General features: G+C 42.5%; 4 protein-coding genes and 1 long non-coding RNA gene across 15 annotated transcripts; 2 read left to right on the forward strand and 3 right to left on the reverse strand.

The window, feature by feature from the left end:
• Window positions 1–85: 85 nt before the first annotated feature.
• LOC125988193 (putative claudin-24) lies at window positions 86–1,367 on the reverse strand. The gene has a single exon (XM_049753076.2). It carries the CDS (start codon window positions 1,131–1,133, stop codon window positions 477–479), a length of 657 nt encoding a protein of 218 aa, XP_049609033.1. The 5' UTR covers window positions 1,134–1,367; the 3' UTR covers window positions 86–476.
• An 841-nt stretch (window positions 1,368–2,208) lies between these two features.
• On the forward strand, window positions 2,209–3,733 carry dph3 (diphthamide biosynthesis 3). Its single transcript, XM_049755012.2, has 3 exons — window positions 2,209–2,427; window positions 3,128–3,202; window positions 3,419–3,733. The coding sequence occupies exons 1-3, from the start codon at window positions 2,320–2,322 to the stop codon at window positions 3,485–3,487; spliced, it is 252 nt and encodes an 83-aa protein (XP_049610969.1). The 5' UTR covers window positions 2,209–2,319; the 3' UTR covers window positions 3,488–3,733.
• A 3,145-nt stretch (window positions 3,734–6,878) lies between these two features.
• On the reverse strand, window positions 6,879–9,920 carry LOC137840089 (uncharacterized). The gene is made up of 2 exons (XR_011086530.1): window positions 9,677–9,920; window positions 6,879–9,386 (listed from the first exon to the last, which is right to left on the reverse strand). It is a non-coding gene; the product is annotated as an uncharacterized lncRNA (long non-coding RNA).
• On the forward strand, window positions 8,453–12,249 carry LOC125988786 (opsin-3-like). The gene is made up of 3 exons (XM_068649965.1): window positions 8,453–8,889; window positions 10,725–11,050; window positions 11,228–12,249. The coding sequence occupies exons 1-3, from the start codon at window positions 8,526–8,528 to the stop codon at window positions 11,537–11,539; spliced, it is 1,002 nt and encodes a 333-aa protein (XP_068506066.1). The 5' UTR covers window positions 8,453–8,525; the 3' UTR covers window positions 11,540–12,249.
• On the reverse strand, window positions 11,595–23,587 carry lrrfip1b (leucine rich repeat (in FLII) interacting protein 1b). 11 transcript variants are annotated; one of them, XM_049755494.2, is made up of 17 exons: window positions 23,053–23,568; window positions 21,066–21,152; window positions 19,770–19,817; window positions 19,228–19,272; window positions 18,792–19,076; window positions 18,615–18,650; window positions 17,975–18,100; window positions 17,704–17,874; window positions 17,387–17,479; window positions 17,112–17,204; window positions 16,794–16,886; window positions 16,510–16,627; window positions 14,511–14,560; window positions 14,283–14,397; window positions 14,135–14,214; window positions 13,687–13,791; window positions 11,595–13,585 (listed from the first exon to the last, which is right to left on the reverse strand). In XM_049755494.2, the coding sequence occupies exons 1-17, from the start codon at window positions 23,140–23,142 to the stop codon at window positions 13,475–13,477; spliced, it is 1,746 nt and encodes a 581-aa protein (XP_049611451.1). In that variant the 5' UTR covers window positions 23,143–23,568; the 3' UTR covers window positions 11,595–13,474. The 11 variants fall into 11 exon arrangements, with proteins under 11 accessions (XP_049611451.1, XP_049611453.1, XP_049611442.1 ...); XM_049755496.2 differs by lacking the exons at window positions 16,794–16,886; window positions 17,112–17,204 and having other exon boundaries at window positions 18,792–18,869; window positions 19,026–19,076; window positions 23,053–23,562; XM_049755485.2 differs by lacking the exons at window positions 11,595–13,585; window positions 13,687–13,791; window positions 14,135–14,214; window positions 14,283–14,397; window positions 14,511–14,560 and adding an exon at window positions 14,899–16,149 and having other exon boundaries at window positions 18,792–18,869; window positions 19,026–19,076; window positions 23,053–23,586.
• Between the last annotated feature and the right edge of the window lie 283 nt (window positions 23,588–23,870).

A 23,870-nucleotide genomic window follows, 5' to 3' on the forward strand; every position in this document is an offset into this window, starting at 1 on the left:
CTTGCTGCCTTTTCCATTCGTCGGAAGACTAAATATTTCTAATTTGAAGAAATTATTACATTTTCACTTTTTATTTCATTTTCACAATAATGTGTATGTGCGTATGTGTGTGCGTGCGTGTCAATGTGAGATAAAGAGAGAGCGAGAGACTTTTTTCTTAATTATAAAACCAGTTTATTTCTTCACACTTCATATATTTTACAACATAGCGCTAACTCTAAAAAAATGTGACACAAAGTCGCGATTTCTTGGGGGCTTTTACAAATAAATGGTGTTTCAATTAATTTCAAAAGAGGGAACTGATTTTATAGGTAGGTTCGAGCTTGGTTAGGGAACGAATTACAGGCATAAATCAAGATACCACTTTTTCAGGACCAAATTTCACACCAAATAATGAAGGACACTGCCGAAACTTGCGGTGAGGCAGTTTGGTTGGTAAGTGTGCCGTGAGATTTTACACTGTTGAAGTGTTCATTTCACACGTATTCCGTTCTTGGTCCCTGCTGCAGCCGATCCAGTGGGCCTGCATGGGCGTGATGGTTTTTCAGAGACGCACAGGAGGCGAGCAGCGCGGTCCCCGCCAACAGGTGCATCACGCCCGCGGTCCACCCGCAGAAGAGCGCGTCTCCGAACTCCCAGCGCGGTGCCACGTCCGGCACCGACTCGTCGAAGTATCGCAAGGCTGCAGCGTGGGCAACGTACGAGACCGGAACAAGCATCAGCGCAGCGCACCCGACGCTCAGCGCCCCGCTGCACATTTTCATCACCTTTTTGCTTTGCCCGTCCACGCACACGTTGACCGCATGCAAACCCGGGATGGCAAGCGCGAGCACAAGCAGCCCCGCGCACAGTGCTGCGCACACGAGCACGCGCGCCAACTTGATGTCACGAGGCAATGCCAGCGGGCTGTCATAGCGTTGACACAGCAGAGCGCCCTGTACGTCCTGCACCACGCACGTTTCCCAAAGGCCCAGCTCGTAGCTCTCCATGGGCAGTAGCTCTGTGGACAGAGTGAGCCACGCCGACCTGAATGTTGCCGCCAGCGTGAATATCCACGCACACGCGGAAAGCGCCACCCCGAGCAGCTCCAGCGCGCGGATCCTCGGGTCCATGAGTGACCTGACACTCGTCATGCCTGTTTGTTTCTGACTTTGCCACCCAGTTGGAACTTGGGAGTCGACATCTCCCCTTTTTCCCCTCCCCAAACAAAACAAAACGTATAACACGCCCCAGCCACCGAACAAACCCACGTCCCCTTTTTTAAGCCTGTATGAAAGTCGGAACAATGATAAAACGTTCTGGTCTTGACAACTTGACCCGTGTCCATCTGGATTTCACCAGTACTATATAGCTCAACTGAGAAAATGGTAATTGTGACTCATGACGTGAGTCTATGCTATTCAATCTCTATAGTATTTTATGGGACACGCGCAACACTTTCACTGTTTTTGTTACTACCTGATTTGCACAGGTTCTTGCGAGAACATGCAAGTGTTAATCTTTGAAAGGTGATGAGACAATCTCACAAAAAGAATGACTGCCACACAACCACAACTGACTAACGCGATGCATTCTGCAACTATTGTTTTAACGAGTGGCCTATGTCTAGCTCTCCTGTTCCATTAGTGGTGCTGTAATTTCAGTTTGTAATTCAATTAAAGTTTGACGCGTGGGTGGTGCAGAAACTTGCCATACGAGTGTTCACAACAAACAGACTTTTAATAACTTTACCATTGTTCTCGGAATCGCACATTTTGTCTTCTTTCAATTTACATGCTGGTTCCACAGTTCAGAATCTAATATAGACAGATTGAGAGCCTAAATAGACTGGAAACAACTTTGTGCATAGAAAATGAACAGTATATGTAAGGAATAAAATGTCTTGCCACATTTCTATTGGTGGGAGGATCGGATGCGCGTGTCGGAACAGGGAATTCACAGCAGCGCCGCTCGCAGGCAGTCTTATCAATTTAGATTGTGTCGCCCTCTAGCGACAATGATAACACATTTTATTTTATTCTTTAGACAGAGTGCGTGTGTGCGTGTGCGTGTGCATGTGCGTGTGTGTAACTTTATAGTTGTCGCCTAAATTCTGTCCATTACATTAGTTTGCGGGGCAGCGTTGACACATTCAACATGGCCGATGCATTTACCTATCCCAGTAAAGGGGCCAACCCATTCAAGACTGTATCTATGGTTCTAGCGTCATATGTCTGAGACGACTAATGTGACGCCATCAAGTAGCGCCCGAGTCTGTTTCGTAAAATGTGTGGTCGCTACCAACCCAAGATTAATTTCTAAGTGGATTTATTAGCGGAAATGTCAGTTTTTCACGACGAAGTGGAGATCGAAGATTTCGAATACGACGAAGACACAGAAACATATTATTTTCCGTGTCCATGTGGAGACAAATTCGCCATAAGCAAAGTGAGTCAACTTCAGCCATCACGTTCCACCGTTTTGGAACTGAGCACTGTACATGTAAATTACGTAATTAGAAGTTTGATTATTTTCCAACTTGGTTTATTTGATCAAACGTCCTGAAATAGTTCTACTGTTACCACGGATATTGGCTTAAAAGATCAACTTTGTGTTGCTGAAAGTATTTTACAATGCGTTAGAGACACAATCAATCTTTGTACTGTCAAAGCTGTAACTGAAAACATGTTATGTTCAGCACGTATGTTTGGTCCCAAAGGACTTGTATTCCATATAATATTCCAATGATCAATTATTTCATTTAAGTATAAAAACGTTCAAGTTTAATTAAATATTACTCCTCCCCCGACTCAACACATTCCAAAACACCAACAAGCTAAAAAACTCAAATGGTATGAACACATTTATTTAACCTAGCTAAACAATTGGAATGATCTTCAGAGTGTGTGCTCTCAATAGGCCTGCAGTAAGCATCGTGATTGAGGATTAACATAGATGTTCAGCTTTAATTGTGCAGTTTGTCCTTCTTTTAGTTAGGACTATGCTATAATATATTTTTCCTCACTTATATTTATGTTAACCTTTTAAGACAACCTTCAATTTAGTAAATTACTGGTTCCCCCCTAAGAAAATTCCTACAACTTTGTAACTTTCATTGGTATTAACTCCTGTTTGTGTGTGTTGACAGGAAGAGCTGGAAAATGGCGAGGACGTGGCCACGTGCCCGAGCTGCTCGCTCATTGTCAAAGTCATTTATGACAAGGTGATTGACAGCTTGTTGGCACCATTACTGGGAGGCAATTTCCAGATTACTTTAGGGACCAAAATATATATATATAAGAGGGATTGGGATCATTTTGGAGAGATAGTGAAAAGCCCTAATTGAAGCGGTTTTTAAAATCATTTTATCATCATCCATTATCACCTTACAGGAAGAGAACTGAAAAATTGGCACTCACAATGACATTTTGTCTTTCAGGAGTCTTTCATGTCGGGGGAAGTCATTGAAGCCCCATCTGAAAGCAAACTGGCACTGGTTTCCACCTGACCTGGATTGACCTTCAAGACTGTTAATTTGATGTAATAATTATTGTGATCATTTGTGGATAGGCCACGCAATCAATTGAAAAAACTGACTGCCCCAAATCACAGCAATTTGCAAAGCAGAAACAACTGATGTTTCCTTTTTGTTTTGTATTTGCTTGTTTTGGCTTCAATGTTCACTTACATGTAAATATACTGAATCTCGTTATTTGTGTGCACCTTTTAAAGAAATGAAAGCATTTCCACAGCATCTTTGGGCTCATTTGTCAATAGTTCAACCCAAGACACACAAATGAAATTTCATTTCTCCTACTCAAACGAAACTTGTCTAAGTGTTGACCCAGCATACTACTTAATTACTTTTTACTTATTTGTGTATGTTTTGTTATGATGCATTGTGATAGCAAAACAAAATTTCTCATGTTTGAGAAATGGCAGACACATAATGGCAGCCATGTTTCCGTCAAATGAAAGATGACAACCTGACAGATGCCTGCGGAGGTTCACACCTTGAAAAAGAAAAGCTGTTTACACGTTCATCCTGATGCCGCTGCTGATGACGATAATGAGGAAGATGCTGATGAGTTCTCAGCTGGTGACCAACCACATCAGCTGAGGCCTGGGGTTCCCAGGGTGACCTTCACAATGGCATGTTTTATATCTTGGAGCAAACAGATGACACCCCAGGAGAAGGTGGAGTGATGTGCATTCCAGTTCTTTTAAGTGAACCGAATCTTTAGAATCAGTGAGGGTTGCGGCACTTTTCACTTTCCGTGAAGCTTTGACCATGATTTTTCCCTAATGAAGCGGCCTGGGATTAGGTACACTTGAAAATGGAGGTGTACCTAATGGAGCGTCCGAATAACTCACATATCAAACAGCCAATCAGGAGATGGGGGTGAGGGCGGGTGTGGCACTTTTCACTTAAGCTTTTTCCCTAATGAAGTGGCCTGAGATTAAGTACACCTCATGGACACTTCAATAGGTAAACTACACGAGGTGAAAAAAAAAGAATAAATAAGAAAGTGCAGCAAACGATTCGGTGAACGATTCTTTTGAACAAATCTTTTGAGTGAACCGATTCTAAACATTCAGTTCTCATAAAACTGGAATGCACATCACTAGTACAAAAGAGTACAGACGGCTGAGGTTGGTGTCCAGGTCGATATAGCCGACCGGTTAGTGAAATGGGCTCTTGCTCAGTAAGAACTTGGTTCGATCCCAGGTGAGAGCACATACCCAAATGTGCTTTTAGAATTGGAACCTCGCTTTGTATGTGTACGCATATGCAAGCAAACATATTGGAACGCGGGCCCTCGAGGACTGGAGGTCAACACCCCTGGTTTAAGTGAAAAGTGCCACACCCACCCTCACCCCCACTTTATTAGGCCAGTTTATTAGGGAAAAATCATGGCCAAAGCTTAATCTTGGAATCTTGGAAAACATGTTGGAACACGGCCCCGAGGACTAGAGCTTGACACCTGTGACCTTTGACCATGATATTTCCCTAATAAAGTGGCCTGTTATTGGGTACACTTGAAAATGGCGGTGTACCTAATGGAGTGTCCGTGTGATTCCCTCGTTAAGTGCAGGTGCGTGAAAACTTTTAGCTACTTTTGAACGTGAAAGAAGCTAAAAGTTTTCACGCACCTGCGCTTAACGAGGGTCACTTGGAAAACATGTTGGAACGCGGCCCCGAGGACTAGAGCTTGGCACCTGTGACCTTTGATCATGATATTTCCCTAATAAAGTGGCCTGCTATTAGGTACACTTGAAAATGGCAGTGTACCTAATGGAGTGTCCGTTTGATTCCCTCGTTAAGTGCAGGTGCGTGAAAACTTTTAGCTCCTTTTGACCGTGAAAGAAGCTAAAAGTTTTCACGCACCTGCACTTAACGAGGGTCACTTGGAAAACATGTTGGAACGCGGCCCCGAGGACTAGAACTTGGCACCTGTGACCTTTGACCATGATATTTCCCTAATAAAGTGGCCTGCTATTAGGTACACTTGAAAATGGCGGTGTACCTAATGGAGTGTCCGTTTGATTCCCTCGTTAAGTGCAGGTGCGTGAAAACTTTTAGCTCCTTTTGACCGTGAAAGAAGCTAAAAGTTTTCACGCACCTGCGCTTAACGAGGGTCACTTGGAAAACATGTTGGAACGCGGCCCCGAGGACTAGAGCTTGGGACCTTTGACCATGATATTTCCCTAATAAAGTGGCCTGCTATTAGGTACACTTGAAAATGGCGGTGTACCTAATGGAGTGTCCGTTTGATTCCCTCGTTAAGTGCAGGTGCATGAAAACTTTTAGCTCCTTTTGACCGTGAAAGAAGCTAAAAGTTTTCACGCACCTGCGCTTAACGAGGGTCACTTGGAAAACATGTTGGAACGCGGCCCCGAGGACTAGAGCTTGGCACCTGTGACCTTTGACCATGATATTTCCCTAATAAAGTGGCCTGTTATCAGGTACACTTGAAAATGGCGGTGTACCTAATGGAGTGTCCATGTGATTCCCTCGTTAAGTGCAGGTGCGTGAAAACTTTTAGCTCCTTTTGAACGTGAAAGAAGCTAAAAGTTTTCACGCACCTGCGCTTAACGAGGGTCACTTGGAAAACATGTTGGAACGCGGCCCCGAGGACTAGAGCTTGACACCTGTGACCTTTGACCATGATATTTCCCTAATAAAGTGGTCTGCTATTAGGTACACTTGAAAATGGCGGTGTACCTAATGGAGTGTCCGTTTGATTCCCTCGTTAAGTGCAGGTGCGTGAAAACTTTTAGCTCCTTTTGACCGTGAAAGAAGCTAAAAGTTTTCACGCACCTGCGCTTAACGAGGGTCACTTGGAAAACATGTTGGAACGCGGCCCCGAGGACTAGAGCTTGACACCTGTGACCTTTGACCATGATATTTCCCTAATAAAGTGGCCTGTTATTAGGTAAACCTCATGGACACTACAATAAATACCGATTCTAAAGATTCAATTCACTTAACTGGAATGCACGTCACTAGTACAAGACAGTGCAGACGACCATAGGTTGCCAGGTTGAACTAGCCGACTGGTTAGTGACACGGGCTCTTGCTCTGTAAAAATTTGGTTCGATCCCAGGTGTGAGAATATACCTAAATGTGCTTTTATTGTGCAATTAACACTTTATTTCTTCTTTTTCTTTTTAACCTCGTGTAGTGTACCTATTGAAGTGTCCATGAGGTGTACCTAATCACAGGCCACTTCATTAGCTTAAGTGAAAAGTGCCACACCCACCCTCACCCCCACCTCCTGATTGGCTGGTTACACAACGTAAAACACATATACATATTGTCATATAAAGCAGTTAACCAAGTTAACCATTTTTGTTTTCATGCCCCAAAAAATAAAAACAAGGAATAAAACACCAGACAAGTTTTAACAGGTTTTAATGTGTATTAAAATAATAACAATAGTAATACAAGTACATTTCAAACCAGCAATCTAATGTGAAATTGCAGTAGATATATTGGATAACAACATTTACTTTACGGCGAAGTGGCACCAGCTACAATGCGCATTACCGACACCTACTGGTTGAAGTCATATGAACTGAAAAAAGAACGAATCAATTCAGGAAGTGATTCGTTCACGCTCGTTCATTGAAAATTCGTTCTTCTGCACGAATCGTTCACTCACGAGCCAACACTCGTAGAGCAGCCTCTCAAGACCCAGTGTCTTAAAACACAATCAAACAAATAAATTGAAAACATGTTGAGAGAAAGAGCAATGGATAAGACAAAACTATAGCACAAACTGTTACAGTGTACCAATCCCGCTGTTTACAGTAAACAAATCACATTTTTATCTAAACCAACAAACCCTACTTATCATCTCAAACTTTACATTAATAATCATGCCCAAAGATTAACATTTTAAAATGAACCTACAGAAATTCTTCTGAAAATAGTACACATGTATTGGAAAATATACTTGATTGCAGTAACAGCACCATTTTTCCTTTACTTTGTTCCTGTTAATTTTCACCTGTCTCTCTCCTGTTTTAAGTCTCATTTGATTCATTTACAGTACATCCTCGATATAAAGTACATAAGGAGTAGAAAGTACAAAAATGTGTTTTTAAATCTAAGGACTAAAAGTCATTTGGAAAAATAAATACACAACAATGCAATACTAACAATACATAACAAAATGCATTTGTACATTGGATCAGAGTAATCTGACCTGATGTTTAGATTGCGGCTTCCATGTTCTTCTAGTTCGAATAAAGCAATTACTCAAAGCTTCCGCTTACCTGGCATGCATGTCGCAGTCACGTTATGTCAACAGTCTCCCAGGACACCACAGGGTCTAGGCCAACGTAAAGCATGACCACAATCAGCCTCACATGTTTTCCACGTGAACACGTGTTTATGATGTTCTATTTATTGGCCACTGACAGCCAGCAGGTAGCAGTCTAAATGTGCCTGGATTCAACTCAATAACAAATCATGACTAATATTGAGTAAAAAAAAAATTAAGCATTCGGAAGACTGAATGTGGCCTTGTGTCTGGACCCCCTGCTGTGTCTCTGGAGGCAAGAGGCAAAAATAACCAGAAGGTGTGACAATGCGGCAACATACTGTAGATGTTGATTCTTGTTTAAACAAGAAACTTGTTGAGATCTGTTCTTAGAGTCATCTTTCTGGGTGACCCCACATACATTAGAGGCTGTCAATTACATGCGGATTTTTGCCAGTGAAGACAACTAGCATTATTTTCCCCAATCCCACGCAAATTGTACAGGTTTTTGTTACATTGGTGACAGTTTACAATTTCGGTTCAGATTCTTGGCAGAAACGCCATAGAGGCCTCAAGACACATAAAATGATACGGCGGGCCGTATCTGGCCCGGGGCCTGAGGTTGACGCCTGCCTGCCTCTTCCAGCTTTGACAGCATTTAAGCGCATGCTGGCTCCTGCAGAGCCAGTAAGCTGTCAGGCGCACACGAGGGGATGTTACGTGGGTGACACAGACGCTCAGTTATTCTATCGCAGACTCACGCACACTCGAGCTGACATGTCCGTCATGTTTTCGGATGGGCCGGCTATGAACTGGACCTCCACAGTGGGCGCCTCCCGGCACGATCGGTGGAGCGACACGCCGCGGGAGCAGTTGACGCGCGGCGGTCACCGTGTGATGTCGCTCTTCCTGGGTTCCATCATGGTGTTTGGGTTCTTTAACAACTTGCTGGTGCTGGTTCTGTTCTGCAAGTTCAAGACGCTGCGGACGCCCGTCAACATGCTGCTGCTCAACATCAGCGTCAGCGACATGCTGGTGTGCGCCTGCGGGACCACACTGAGCTTCGCGTCCAGTCTGCACTACCGGTGGTTGTTTGGACGGCTGGGGTGCTTGTGGTACGGCTTCATCAACTCTTGCTTCGGTGAGTTCGGACTTGGCAAAAGTACTTTACGCAGACTTTGAGAAGTAGAAGTAAAAGTTTAAAAACAACAACAATTGTACTGTCAGTGATATCACACATATTTACGCAGTGCTCAGAATCTGTCTTCCTGCTCCTCGGTCCAGCCAAAAATCGTGTCACACCACTAGACATTCTTTCAGCTGATGTAAAATTTAGTCTGCTTTCAGACACCAGCTGCGTCCGGGACATTAAATAGAAAATGCGCCCAGCATGGGGCAGAGCGGTCTGCCAAATTCCCAAACACAATGAAGGAGTTTCCATCAGGGGGCAATTGGAAACAGTCCTGAGAACTGTGTGACCACCACATTTGCGCCAGTTCCATCAAAAACAAACACCTGATGGTCTTTGAAGGGTCATGTGTGAAATAGTTAAACAACATAATTTGTCCATCCAAAACAAGAGGTGCAAAGGTCATATGGAGGTCAGCGGGTGCTTTGTCCCAGGTGTAAGATCTGCACCTACAAAAATAAATACCGTATTTTTCGCACCAAAAGGCGTAATGGATGATAAGGCGCACCCTTATTGAATTATTTATTTTAGAAATTATTCCATATATAGGGCGCACTAGAGTAAAAGGCACATAAAATAGAAGCTATACTGCAACAAACTGAGGTTGACTAGGGTTGTGGTATGCCTCCACTAGCTAATAACCAACGAGCCTTCTGTAAACAATCGCGTTTCTCAAACTATCTCCTATAAAATAATCGGAACTGACTAAAGTTCGATCTAACACATTGGTACTGCTTACCTGTGTTTCCCTTCCATATCGATCCGTAAAGTTACTCGAAACATTAACAGAGCAGCCTGTTTTGATATGAAATAGCCTCTGCGTAAAGCAGCTATCGTTATAGCATTAGCCACCCGCAAACTCCCATGAGCCTCAGCTCGCCGACTCCCATGAGCCTCAGCAAAGTGTAAACAATCGCGTTTCTCAAACGATCTCCTATAAAATGATCGGAACTGACTAAAATTCGATCTAACACATTGGTACTGCTTACCCGTGTTTCCCTTCCATGTCGATCCGTAAATTTACTCGAAACATTAACAGAACAGCCTATTTTGACATGAAATAGCCTCGTGCATGTAGCAGCTATCATTACAGCATTAGCCACCCGCCGACTCCCATGAGCCTCAGCAAAGTGTAAACAATCGCGTTTCTCAAACGATCTCCTATAAAATGATCGGAACTGACTAAAGTTCGATCTAACACATTGGTACTGCTTACCTATGTTTCCCTTCCATATCGATCCGTAAATTTCCTCATAACATTAACAGAGCATACTATTTTTAAATGAAATAGCCTCATGGGTACAACAGCTATTCAGTGACGCCCCCTGACTACGGTTGCCGTAATGCTGGGAAGCGATGCGACCTCGTAATTTACTAGTCGTACTAAAACGTACTGAAACATTTTGGCAGAGCGCTGTGTACAACCAGTATAGATCAACAAATTCATCAATTTATCCATATATAAGGCGCACCGGACAATATGGAACACTGTCGGCTTTTGAGAAAATTTTAGGTTTTTAGGATTGCCTTATCGTTTGGAAAACACGGTACATGCAAAAAGACCATTTCCCTTTTTTCTGAAACACTGATCACAGATAAAACATCTATTAATGAGTGTCAGGCAGTTTCAGACGCTCTGAGGTCATAATATAAGGGATATTTTTGGCCTGCGTCAATAATCAGAACATACGTATGTGTGCATAGATAATGAATAGGCCTAAACCATTTTGCATTATAGAATAAGTCCCACTCTGCACTAAAAAATAAGTGCTTTGTATGTGCCCTAGGTATTGTTTCTCTGGTGTCTCTCGCCCTCGTGTCCTACGAACGATACAGCACCCTGCTAGTGTACAACAAGCGGGCCCCGGACTACAGGAAGCCTCTGCTCGCAGTGTGTGGGGCTTGGCTCTACTCACTAGCATGGACGTTGCCCCCCTTGCTGGGATGGAGCAGCTACGGGCTGGAGGGCGCGGGGACCAGCTGCTCGGTGACGTGGACCGAGCGAACATCCTGCTCTCATTCCTACATCATCTGTCTGTTCGTCTTTTGTCTGGGTCTGCCCGTCTTTATCATGATGTACTGCTACGGTCGCCTTTTGCATGCCGTTAGACAGGTGGGTCCCCACAGTTGAGCAGCCAAGCAGAGACAAAGTCTGAGGTGCTGAAAAGTATTCACACTCTTTCCAAATAGAAGGATGTTATCCAAATGCTCTTCAAGTACTTCAGTAAGCTTTTTATTTCTTCCTTTTGCTTTTAAATGTTTAACTGCACGTCATCACTTGTGTCATCAGGTGGGTCGAATTCGCCGGACGAGGCGGCGGGAGTTCCACATCCTGTTCATGGTTGTCATCACAGTGCTTTGCTTCCTTCTTTGCTGGATGCCGTACGGCGTCGTTGCCATGATGGCCACGTTTGGCCAGCCGGGCCTCATCAGCCCTGCAGCGAGTGTGGTGCCGTCCATCCTGGCCAAGAGCAGCACCGTGTTCAACCCGGTCATCTACATCCTGATGAACAAGCAGGTGAGGTGGGAGCTCTCCACCCTGGATTGCTCGCCAGGGCACATACAAAAAAGCGTGAGGTGGATGTGCTTTCAAACCCCATGAACCCATTTGAAAAGTATTTGAAATAAGCAGTATCATTAACACAAAGGACATCAAGTTTCTTTGCACCAGGTTTTATAATTATAGTAAAATAAATCATTACATCAAGGCAAGACAAAAATCAACAACTCACCAGTACTGTTGTTATTTGACATTCGCATTCTGGATTGGGTTGAACCTGATATCGTCTCTTAATTGCTTTTTTTCTTAAAATTTGTAGGCTTCTTTTTTTTCTGCTTTATTGCTTCTACTGTTGCCATGCAATGTTTAAGTTTTACCGTCGAAAAGTCAAGAATCATTATTGTTTAAGTGTGTATGTTTCCCGTAGTTGGTTAAATATGGCTCTTATTGAGCGGTCATGTTACATTCAAGTTGCACGTTGTTAACGTGCAACCATGACTATGGGCGAAACAGTAACGTCCTGGTTGCTTCTATCAAATCACTTCTTCTGTAAATTAAAAACGTATCTTTTAACTCGAGTGACTCTATATGCCACCAAATCAATCAAAGCCGATTGCTCTCAATGTTCTTCGTCTATCAGTTCCACCGCTGCTTCCTGATCCTGTTCCACTGCCAGCACCAACTGACAGAGAACAGTCAGTCCATCCATACCAGAACCACCGCGTTCCATCTTAACCGTTTGACGGTGGGCAGCGGCCCCGTTGTCCTCGGCGAACAAGCCAAAGCCTGCGACCCAGACGGCACCAGCGCCACCCTCTCGGAAAAACATCAAAGTGTCACTGCATGACATCTCCCTGTGAGCTGTTGTGGGACTCAAAAGTGACCCAAGTGAACATTCAAGAAATGTCACCCGAAGCCCCCAAGAAAGGTGGCAAGTTGTAGCAGCTTGAAGTGGATGATTCTGAACAATTGTGAATATTTTCCGTGTAGTCAACCTGCTGTGGTTGTTCAAAGTGGAATAAAAATATTTTCTATGTTTAATCCGTAACATTTAATAGGTGAACCCTAAATCAACCCCCATCTAATTTTGGGACACTCACAATAAGTGGGAACTAAACCCTCGCTGCCCACAGTGTGCAGTACTAAACATCTGCACACTGTTGGTGCTCGGAATGAAGAGTCTTCAGCTGTGTCAAAGTCGTGAATGGCATTCACCAAAATGTGAGACAGTTCTATTTGTGCATCCAAAAAATGTCATAATGTAATGGAAGGAAGGAGCAGAGAGTAGCGGACAACCAGCCACTAGTAACACTCGTTCAACTCGTGCACATGAATGTTCTGCAGCGGTGGAAAAATAACATCATTCTACTGGAGCGCAGAAACGTCATACAGTAGTACAAACCAGCACGACTAAAAGTTGTACTAGAACACCTTGCTGAGTTGTCCATATGCTAATACGGTCTTAACTCCAATGAACATCTTTGGGCACGAGTAGAATGACGAGGCCAAACAAGTCGAATGACTTGTCGTACAGTAGTGAAGCACTTAATTGTTGAATTTCGTAATGAAACTGGTTGTAGCATCAACGCGTGCACAATTTTGCCAGGCTCAGTGGGTACCAACATCACACGAATAGTGTGGAAGGCAGCAGTAGAAAAACATTACCAGTAAGACATTCAGTTGCGCTAAATTGTCTTATGAGTGAGGTTGGGAGAATCGTCATCCAAGGACATTAAGATGATACTGAATAAATCCTCAAATGACTGTCTGTAGCCCCCAGTGTTGGAGGAGAAAGTTTATGAGGCAGAAGAAGTTGCTTTTCAGCACCTGGCAGAGCAGGTGGAAGGAGGCAGCATAAGTCATAGCATAGAGCCCCACATTAGCTGGTCAAACAAATCCCACCCATACGGTCAAATCAAGCATCCGTCACCCAGCACAAGCGATTGTCAAGCTGCAGGAGAAAAGATTCCGCAAGCTCTCCGACCCGGAGAGTCGTTCGGGAGTCCATTGCGAAACGAGAGATGGAACCGTTGGGGGTCACTGCTGGGCCAAGAGGATGCTGCGGTTGGCTTTCATCTTCTCCAGACGTTTGGTGAGGTGACTATTCGCCGATTCCAGCTCCTGGATCCGGTCCAGAGCAGTGCGCAGCTGCAGACACCGAAACAAACATATTTGAGTTTTGGACAATGAAAAATTTAAGAATGTAAAAGACTAGCGATTTTGCAGTTTTTATTTTTGGAGGACAGTACTTCTCTATGCAGTTTTCTCCTCTCGACCTTCAGCTCATCCTCAACCATCTCTGCATTCTCCGACGCTGTCCTGTAGCGAGTTACCTGAGCTTCCAGACGGATGACCTGGACAATGACACCAGGAAGAAAAATGTATTTAGAGGCACAGAGGAATAAACTCATATTCTCAAACATATGGCAAGACCTGAAAAGCTTGCCTACAAGATTAGAACTTTGGGTCAAATGTGAAATACTTTGGACACAAAACACGTGGCTTGATGCTGATGATTTTCCCCGCCCAATAAAGGAAAGCATTTGAAAATGTCTTTTACTCATTATAATAATTAATTATGAGGACACGCTTGGCCTGAATCAAAATGAAATGAAATTGGGAAAAAAAAAATATTGTGTGGGAGGTGGATTGAAAAAACTAATCAAACAACAAAAAAGGAAAAGACCAACGACGTACGTTCTGTTCCAGAGCGGTAACTTCTTGTTCAGATTTGACGAGTTTGAATTTCAGCTCGCCGATTTGTCTGCTTGCATCTCCTGAGAAGAAAAGCGTGCAACAGTGACGAAGACGAACGAGCGAAAGTGAGAAGAAGATGAAGGCTCACTCTGAAGGTCCACCGCATGAGAATCTGCGCCATTTTCCAGACCGTCTTCCTCGGGATTTTGGCTCCCATCAAGATTTCTTTGTCTCAGAAGCAGTTGAGTCTTGAGCATTCTCACCTGTAGAAGACACACACACAATTTGAAAACAAATGAAAATCCTGCAGGATGGCTGTTCGTCTCCCTCTTGTGTGAAATGTGCATGATGTTTCAGTGTTGATTTCCTGTCACACCTGATCCTGCAAACTTTCCCTTTCTTCAAGTAGCTTCTTCAGATGCAGCTCTGAAACGAAAGAAGTGGACGCATGGTTACAAAGAGCCTCCCCACAAGTTTATTTATTTGTTCATTCACTATGCATGCTTAATTGGAATTCAAATAACTGTATTTGATGACAACTTGGAATTATTAGAGAAATTATTATGATAGCCTCGTTTAAAATCAAATGATTGGTGGTTTGATTCTAAAATATTGTTGTTAGATTTTAATTAGTAAACAGTGAGGAACAGTTCACTTGGTTTCTATCATTTCTTACCCTTGTGTAATTCCGTGAAGTCACTGTTGAGAAAATCGTAACGTAGCAGCAAACGTTATGCGGAAGGGGGGAATAAAATACTTGGAACTTAAATCAACAGGAATCATTTATTGCTTTTGATGACCAAAAAATACAATACAAACATCAGTAGCAGATCATTCGATCCACCTAATTTGTAGCAAAATTTAAAAAATCACATTTTTTTCTTCCAAAATAAGAAAAATGATAAGCTGTATAGGACACTTTGAAATGATCTGACTTCAATTGATTAAAAATCTAATCATCCAACCATGATCAAGTTTAGGATTTTGGGGTTGGCAGACTAAGATCTCCGCAATGATCTTTGGGTGCTCTTACTGCTCCATCTCCTCATGGGCTTCCTCACAACTGTCCATGTCTGCCACCTCCTGGGTAGCCTGCATATCTGTCCCCAGTATCTGGCTGACTCGTTGCTCTTCAAACACTTTCCCCTCTGGGAGTTTGAGCAGCACCCATTCAGGAGCTGCCATGACCTTGAGTTCCTCAACAAACCTCGTGAAATTGCAACTATGGCCGACGGTAGCGGAAGTGGCCGGAGATCTTGGCAACTTTGTGAAGAGGTCTTCAGGAGACGTGGTGTCCCCAGGAAAAGTGGAATCCACAAAAACAAAGTCGGACATGTTTATATCGTCTGCTTCTTCTATATCGTCTGCTTCTTCTTGTGATCTTTGACAATTCTCAGCGGTATTTCCATTGACCCTTTGCTGATATTTTGCAAAACAGTCCTCACAGTATTCACGTATGAGACTTTCTGAGAAAGAAGGCTCTGCTGCGCTCACCCCAGTGGGTGCGGAGGAACATTCAACGGGCTTTTCGTTCAATTTCTGACCTGTCAGGCGGTTCGAATCGGGCCGCTGTATTGTGTCAGCTGAGTTTCCAGAGCTGATGTTCTTTTGATATAAGATCGAGGCGGGCTGATCTGATTTTTGGACTTTTCCAGTGGAAGTCCTGCCAACATGAGAGATGGATTTTTTGCGTTTTGCTTGACTTTTTTTGGACAGTTTGGCTTCATTCGGTGACTTGACTTTAGGTGTGGGTGTCAACTCATGATCAGAGTCTCCACTCTGCTTCACGGCTTGTTTTGCGATTGCGCTTTTCCCAGAAACACAACTTCCTTTTAGTCTGGTGGAAACTATTCTCATATGATGTTTTCTTCTTCCTTGATGAGTCATTTGTTTCCTTGCGCGGGCCTCTCGGCTCACGTTCGAAGCTCGTACGTGCTTGCCGGCCGAGCCGAAGCTGAGCAACTGTGTGGGTTTATTTTTTGGGCAATAGTGGGACGTGATGTCTCCGGTGTTGCCTGAAAGACCACGGAGGATACATTGGAGCACTAAGCACATAATCGGCGGACACGCCCACAACATCTGCAAGCGGAGGTCTTTGAAGCCTCATTTTGTATTTTTTTTCAGTCTTTCATATTAGACAGTGTTGTTAACACTACTCTTCGGTGTCACGTGTCGAATTTAGATAACATTTATTTTCACAACTTCAAAAGCCTTGCGGGCCTTAGCAAATGTTAGAGTACATGCTCTGGGGTCAACTAAAAAAATGGATACAAATGGCCCCCAGGCTGCAGTTTGGACACCCCTGCTTTACTGTCATTGAACAATAAAAGATGAATGATAATGATAATTTGTGTTTTCTGGCAATCAAAGCTTACCCAGCATGCTCTCTCTGCTGTCAGGAACGTTCTCCGCAAAGCTGTTGCTGACTTCATCGTCCAATCTCGGCCCCCCATTGGTTGCGAGCTCAGGAGAAATGACCTCTCCGTATTTCTGCTTGGGAAATAATCAATAATCACTGACGGATCAACGAATTGCACGCTTTCTTTGATTGGCTGACCTTCCTTTAAAAATAAATAAAAATAAAGCTGAACGAGGCCAAATGGTTACATGTCGTGTCAAGTGACATGGCGAGGGCATGGCGTGACTTCTTTTTCTGTACCTTGACAACATCTCGGAGGCTGAGCACCTCAACTCTCAGCTGGTCGCGCTCGATTTGAATGACGTCAGAGATTTCCCTCTGACGCTCTAATGCCTGAGAGGGACCAAGTACGATGAGTCGGTGTTTGGAGGAGGGGGGGGGGAGTGGTAAGGTAGGAGAAAGGAGAGAAAGCGGGTTAAGTAAGATGAATGGATTAGCAGTAATATTAGTATGACATTTAGTAGAAATTATATCTGCTCTGGCTTTTTTTCTTTGTTTTGATTTACTAATACCAATATTTGAGCGTTTGTAATGTTTGGACTCTTCATCACATCATACCGCAATCTTCTTTTCCTTCCACTGCAGAGCCTCCTGCAAGTCAGACACCTCTTGAGCATAAGCATGTGTTTGTTCTCGTAACTGTGACACTTCCTGGGGGTGTGGAAGGAATGAAGGAAGAAATAGAAACAGAAAGGAAATTAGAAAAAGCTGTTAAAAGCTCATTAAAAGGTGGTAAGTTTGCCCAAAGATCTTGAATCTTGTTGAGGTTACACAGAAGATGAATGTGAGCACTCCGCTCTGTACATTTTGGGAATGTTCAGCGTTGAACTGACCATCAGAAGTTCTTCACTTCGTCTCATAGTCTCGTTCATCTCTTTAAACTGGAACTGAAGGAGAATGTGACAGTCACGCTCACGTTCGTATGCCTGCAAACACACACGGGGCACATCAGAAATAAGTGCTGGGAAGTCATGATGTACAAATACTCATAAGATTTTGAAGTGATGCTGAAATTATTACTCCAGTGTTCTAATGTTCCATTGTGTTTGCTGTGTTAGACATCTAATGGATGAATAGAGTGTGAATAATTGTTCCACCTGTTAGAAAGACATTCAAACAATGCTATCTGACATCCCATCAACCTACTTACCTTTGTGCGCTCATCGGCGTGCCGTCGCGCCTCCCAAAGCAGTTCCTCCATGTCGCTCAGGTCCTCCCGCAGAGTTTCCACCTGATACATTAAAGTCGACTTGTCGTTGTGCAGCTGAGCGTTTGAAACCATGGCTCTGCGATACTTTTCCTCTGCCTCTGCTACAGAGTCCTGAGACAATGGATAATCACTCATGAGTCAGACCTCTTTAGCAGACGGTTCATATGGTTTTGATTAATTGCTAATCAGTTAATCAGTGAATTGTCGCTACCTTCATCTCCCTGATTGACGCCTCCATCTCGACGGAGACTGACGTGTCACAGCTTCCTCTGCGAGATGACGCTCCACCTAGTGAAGACAGAGTGGCTGCAGAAAGGTTCAGCGCTGTCCTGGAGCCCTGAGGAGGAAGACACGTCAATACAATTCAACGGCGGAAGCGGCTTAAAATCAAATTATCATGGCTGAGCAATAGAGTCCAAAAAAAAAATACAGTAGCTCTCTACTACAAGTGGCACATACTTGCTAATGTTTTTTTATTTCAATTAAATACTCAACATAACTCTTTGCAGCGTAACAAATTGCCATTACTAACATTTATGAACATCCAACTGCATGTTTTTCCAACATTCTTGTCACATCCACTTCAGTAGCAAAAGATATTTCAGTTATATGGTGTCTCAGTTTGAGGTTTGAGTGGCATCACGTTAAAAGCAGCACTTAAAGTAGGTAGGAGAGAAAAAGAAAATTCCTGGTGAGTAGAAACAATTATGAATCGATGCCATGTTGATTTGATAGCTTAACTTGTCGGGTATACATTTGTCTTTTCTGGATGTGAAATCGGTGAATGGCTATAGCGCCCAGCGCCATTTTCATCTTAGGTCAAATGAGCCAAACCTAGAAACTTGACTTACTCTATCCAGGAAGTCTCTGTCCAGTCTCTCCTCCACCTAAGCACACACAAAGTCAGACTATAGATATGTTTTTGTTTTTTTTACGGCGCCCTCAAAGAAAACTCCAGCTATTTTCCACCACTTAGTCCGCAGTCAGCTGCAACAAACATCAGGATTAACAGACCTAGCCAAACTTACCACAGGGCTGGCACGAGCTGAACTAGTTCTGGAGGATGCCCGGGAGCCAGAACCAAGAAATGAGCTGTAATCTGAAGGCTGGGAAGGCAGAAAGGAAGAGCAAGTGCAGGGATAAAAGGATGAAAGCAGATGAGACAAGGATGTGTGCCAGAAAGGAGAAGTGAAGGAAAAGATGTGAGACAGAAGTGAACTCGAAGAAGAAGAACCAGGGATAGACTGGTGGAGTGTAGTCACCTTCAGACTGCCTCGACTCCCTACAGACATGCGCTCTTCATCATCTGACAGCTGAAAACACAAACATGAAGACACGTTGACGTCAGAGTACACAAACCACTTGCAATGACGATGTGGCTTCACATTGCCGGACGTAACGGCATATTTTTTCAAAACTTCTCACACGAGGAAGATAAGAAGACATGTCCTAAACGATACAGACCGAAGCGATTCTCCGCGAGTGGCGAGAATAGCGCTCGCCGTCCTCCTGATAGGCCGCGAAGGAGAACAGAAGAAGAGGAGACGGTTACAATAAAGCAGAGTTAACATCTTAAAAATAAAATGATCCAATCTGTAAGCTTGATAGCATGCCTACCATGCAAACTGAAAAAGATAAGGATTTGAAAATAAAACTATCTAGCAGTATACGGCAGCTAGTTGAAATGAAAAACTCCAAGGTGGCGGTAATGACATCATTATCACTGAATACTATGCGAGCACACGCACAAAAGGCTGACATGCAGTGTAGCTGACTCGTAAAAACCTTCCAACTCCACCCAGGTGACTTTCACTTTGTGACAATTGTGACATCTATCTAAAAACGTAAAGACGGCTACTATGTCACATTAGTGACTTGATTCTGAATAGCGTGACGTTACAGTCTCTAGCAGTTCAATACAACTGCTGCGATGCTCTTTTATTTGTTTTTCAAGAGATTAGGTGGCAGGAGGTTTTCACGGGCCGGCAGCAGATGTGTGGTCGTACCATCCACTGCTCAATGCGACCCCATTTATAATCCAGACCATAATACTTCTGTAGAGGAAAAGGAGCACACATTAAAAACATTTTTCCGATTCGATTGTTTTTAAGTCGAAGGCGAGTGGTGCCTCGGCAGGTTTTTAAGCTAAATTGTTTGTTTGAGGTCCATATGGGCCACACCTAAGTTACTGCGGAAAAGTAATTACATGCTTTGGTGAGAAAGGTTCAAATAAAGCGCAGACAATAAATCAAGGTTGGAGAACAAGAGAGAAGTGACTCACCGCGCAGGATGAATGTTTCTAATGACTGATGATTGAAGAACAGTCACACAGTTGCCTCTCCTACTGTCTGACCTGACCTCTGACCACAGGGTGTGTCACATGTCTTGCTTATTGCCACTCAGTGGAAGTTAGTTGATTAGTGGTGATGAATGGCTCTTTTTTTTTTTTTTCTTACAAAGTTTGGGGCAAAAACATTTGAGTCAATATCACTGTAGGATGACGTTGAGAATTTCACGTTTCACAAATAAACTTAGGATTCTTGGACCTTGAATTTGAATTTAAATCATTGCATATTTATTTTATGAAGTATGTAGATGTTAAGATATAAGGAATGCAATGCATACTAGTCAAGTTCCCACAATGTCTGAGTGAGTTTGATGAGGACACCAAAAGCACTTATCCTGGTTTCATGAAACATGAAAAGTTGAATTGATAAAGCCACAGATTTGTTTGCATTATTGTTGATCATGGAACAAATAAAAATTCTATACCAAAGTACACTGTAATCTAGTAGTAAGAGCAGCGTAAGAAGAAATGGAGCGGGCTAGGTAACTGTTAGCTTGTTGGTAACTAGACTGAGGTTGCAAGATTCTACTGTCATTTATGTGGCAGTGGAATGGGAGAAATATTTTACAAACACTCAACACAACCAGTTCTTCTCTTTGTCAGGAAACAGCTTCTGGTTGCTCTTTAATTGGTTATCATTCATAATCATTGACTCCCTGGCTTGGTGTTGAACAAGTATTTGCATGGTAAATATTAAACAGGTTTTACGTTTGTCAGCCTTGATTATATTCCAAGCAGATCAGGATAATAAGTAGCGATCATTTTTTTACAAATTCTCAAATTTGATCCGATGACCACTTTTACAGTACTTTTACTCATTTAGATTGACACAGACAATTGTACAGTGTATATAATCTACATGTTCTACAATGCCGCCCACTTTGTCCGAGGCCATTTTAAAAAATGCACTTTGGGCCATTCAGACTGGATGGTGACATGAGTGACAGCACTTCACCTCTTTGTGTTGCTTCTCTAGTTCCTTCATCCGAATTTCTCTGGCTTCTGCTCTTGCTGTTCGCCTCGCTGCCAACCGCGCTTCTGCCTGTAAAAGACGTAAATCACATCAAGATCAATTTTTTTTTTTTACACCTCTAGAAGTAAACTAAAGTGTAGTGTTAGTAAAACGATACAGGTTTTATTCCTAATAGTATACTCACCATTATTGTAAGCCAGTGTAACAGTATGCACCGCTAGTTTGAACATGAGGACTGCGCTTAAATATAGAAAAATGAAAAGACTATTTAATGATTCAATTTGTACATATATGTATCTTTTTTAAAAATATTAATTCACTGTTTAATGCAAATGTATCCAAATTCAAATTTAAATCAAATGGGCTCTACTTAGACAATGACTTGGAGGGCATATGAAAAAATAAATGCATGTTAAATTGCAACTGCAATGTTGAGTAAAAAAAAAAGAAATAATTTGATTAATTTTATAAATTGTTCATAATGAAACGGCTTGCCTGATCATTCTTTTTTTTTTTTTTATCTCTAAACACATTGGTGTGTCAGGCATCTTGTGTTGGTTTCTGGTATGTGCGATATGTGTGGCAGCACAGGGCAGCATTCCAAAGGGGGTGGAAAAAACATTGAAGTGGTAGAATGTGGCTGCAAGTGTCATGGCCACATGGGGATGCCCCAAGGAGGAGTTTGCAAAATTGTAAATAAGCAAAACAAGCATTGGGTGTAAGAGTGTATCCCCCTCAAAGCAAAGAAAGAATCATTTGACCCAATCATTGAACTTCCAATTGCCCTAAAAATTCACTGAATGAATGAACGAGCATGACTGCACTGCATGACTGGAGACTGAGTTTATTGTTCTTCCTCCTGACCCAGTGCCACAATGGCAGGCTAGTTTGGGTAATGTGTTCCTTGTTTGAAAAAAAAAAAAGACTGAACATGTGATGCATAAAATTATAGTTTTGAATAGGGTTAAATGAAGATGGGGAAAATCCATCCAAGTGCTTATCATTCAGAGAGCTGGAGTGAATTCGAGCTGACCGGGCAAAAGGCAGACCCTGGATTGGTCACCAGCCAATCTCAGCACATATACAGTATACAATAGGACAGACAACCAGAACTTAATCCACACAGCCTGCCATGCAAAAAACGCGTGTGAACCACTATTACACGCACTGACCTAGTGTGTCCATGTGCGTGCATGCGTGCTGTGCCCGTGACCCCCATTCTTTAAGCCTCTAAACATTAATCTGCATCTCAACAGTCACATGACTAGTCTGACACACATGTTTTGTCTACAGCACAGATCACCATTCGTAGTGAGAAATACATTATGTGTTTATAAGACGGAATGTATTTTCTGAACAATATTAATAACATTTTGTAATTGTTACAGAAATTATTACATATTATTATATCATGACACATCATACAAATAGACTGAAAATAATAAATTATTATTAGCAGTCGTAGTAATAGTAGTACACATCTTGTTATATTACATTTTTATTCATTTTTGTTTATCTTATCATGTTTGGTGTATTAATTTGCTTTACAATAATAATAATAATAATAAAAATTTCATTTTGAAAATGTTATTTTCGTTATTATTATAATACAGATTATAAATATGCTGAATAGTTTACTGCTATTAATAACAATAGTAATCATAATAATATTAATAATAACAGTAATAATATTAATATTTTTATTTATCATTAATATTAGGTTACTATACAGAAAATACATATAGTGAAAATGAAAATAAACAACGAATGTGTAATAAAAATAATAATAATAAAGAATTGCAATTAAAATAATTACAATAATATGGTTTACAGTAATATAAGTATCTATTATTTATTTATACACATTTCAAATAATCATAATAATACAGTAATCACAAAAAATATACTACTAAAAATCATCATCATGGAAATTAGTGTGAAAATAATGGAAATAATTATTTTGACTCACGTCCCGGGCGATCTGTTGGAGAGCATCGTCCTCTGCGGTCATCTTCTCCTGGTTGGGCAGCCTCTTTCTGCCGGGTCCTTGAGTCCCCATCGTTCAGGACAGAATTATCCGGCCGGCCACGTACAGTACCTTCGTGCACCTTCGTGTCACTCCGGAGCGCACCAGCCTTTCAATCACAACCTTCACGAACCTAGACAGACGCGTTGCAGGTCCATCAAAGAGGTTCGGAGGTGCGGCTCAGCTTCAAGTCCTTTTCCGGGCTCGAACTCACATTGAAGGTTCGGTGTCGTTCACGACTAAGCTAACGCCAGCTCCGCTTCGGAACCTCAAGACGCTTGAAACCGGCTCCGTCACAATTGTCGTCCCTCCTCCGCCCAGAAAACTCGTTAATCCGCCTCTGTCAACATCCGCCGCGAGCCTGGGAGCCGCCTACGTTGCTTCCGGGACGTGAAGAAGCAAAACGCACGCGACAGGTGACGTGCGGAGAAGGACGCCACCGGTGGACCAGAATCGCTGCATCCCAAACACGTTACGTTACCTTCCGCAGTGTGACGATGAAGGGGGCGTGTTTTTTTTCTTTTTTTTTCTTTCTAAATTAGGTGCCTGCATGGATTGCAAATAATTATTCAATAACAAAAAATGACTGTGCCCATTTATCAAAACGGTTACAGTGATGTCATATCTCAAATCACATGGGACATAAATACTAAAAAGAATATAAATAATTTTAACAGTTTGTGTATATGACATATGGAAAAACGAAGTCACATCTACTTTCAGTCACTCAAATTGCATCACGTCTTTTTAAGGATAAAGAA

Source organism: Syngnathus scovelli, chromosome 2 (genome assembly GCF_024217435.2).
Source record: "Syngnathus scovelli strain Florida chromosome 2, RoL_Ssco_1.2, whole genome shotgun sequence".
Lineage (NCBI taxonomy): Eukaryota > Metazoa > Chordata > Actinopteri > Syngnathiformes > Syngnathidae > Syngnathus > Syngnathus scovelli.

What these genes read in the sequence shown, in the direction of transcription:
- LOC125988193 (XM_049753076.2), bottom strand. Translation starts at nt 1,133, where the DNA reads ATGACGAGTGTCAGGTCACTCATGGACCCGAGGATCCGCGCGCTGGAG.
- dph3 (XM_049755012.2), top strand. Translation starts at nt 2,320, where the DNA reads ATGTCAGTTTTTCACGACGAAGTGGAGATCGAAGATTTCGAATACGAC. An exon ending in ACAAATTCGCCATAAGCAAA is followed by an intron (nt 2,428 to 3,127) that starts GTGAGTCAACTT and finishes GTGTGTTGACAG; the next exon opens with GAAGAGCTGGAAAATGGCGA. An exon ending in TCAAAGTCATTTATGACAAG is followed by an intron (nt 3,203 to 3,418) that starts GTGATTGACAGC and finishes TTTGTCTTTCAG; the next exon opens with GAGTCTTTCATGTCGGGGGA.
- LOC125988786 (XM_068649965.1), top strand. Translation starts at nt 8,526, where the DNA reads ATGTCCGTCATGTTTTCGGATGGGCCGGCTATGAACTGGACCTCCACA. An exon ending in CTTCATCAACTCTTGCTTCG is followed by an intron (nt 8,890 to 10,724) that starts GTGAGTTCGGAC and finishes TATGTGCCCTAG; the next exon opens with GTATTGTTTCTCTGGTGTCT. An exon ending in TTTTGCATGCCGTTAGACAG is followed by an intron (nt 11,051 to 11,227) that starts GTGGGTCCCCAC and finishes TTGTGTCATCAG; the next exon opens with GTGGGTCGAATTCGCCGGAC.
- lrrfip1b (XM_068649964.1), bottom strand. Translation starts at nt 23,142, where the DNA reads ATGGGGACTCAAGGACCCGGCAGAAAGAGGCTGCCCAACCAGGAGAAG. An exon ending in TCCAACAGATCGCCCGGGAC is followed by an intron (nt 21,153 to 23,052) that starts GTGAGTCAAAAT and finishes CGTCTTTTACAG; the next exon opens with GCAGAAGCGCGGTTGGCAGC. An exon ending in GTCGCATTGAGCAGTGGATG is followed by an intron (nt 19,273 to 19,769) that starts GTACGACCACAC and finishes GCGGCCTATCAG; the next exon opens with GAGGACGGCGAGCGCTATTC.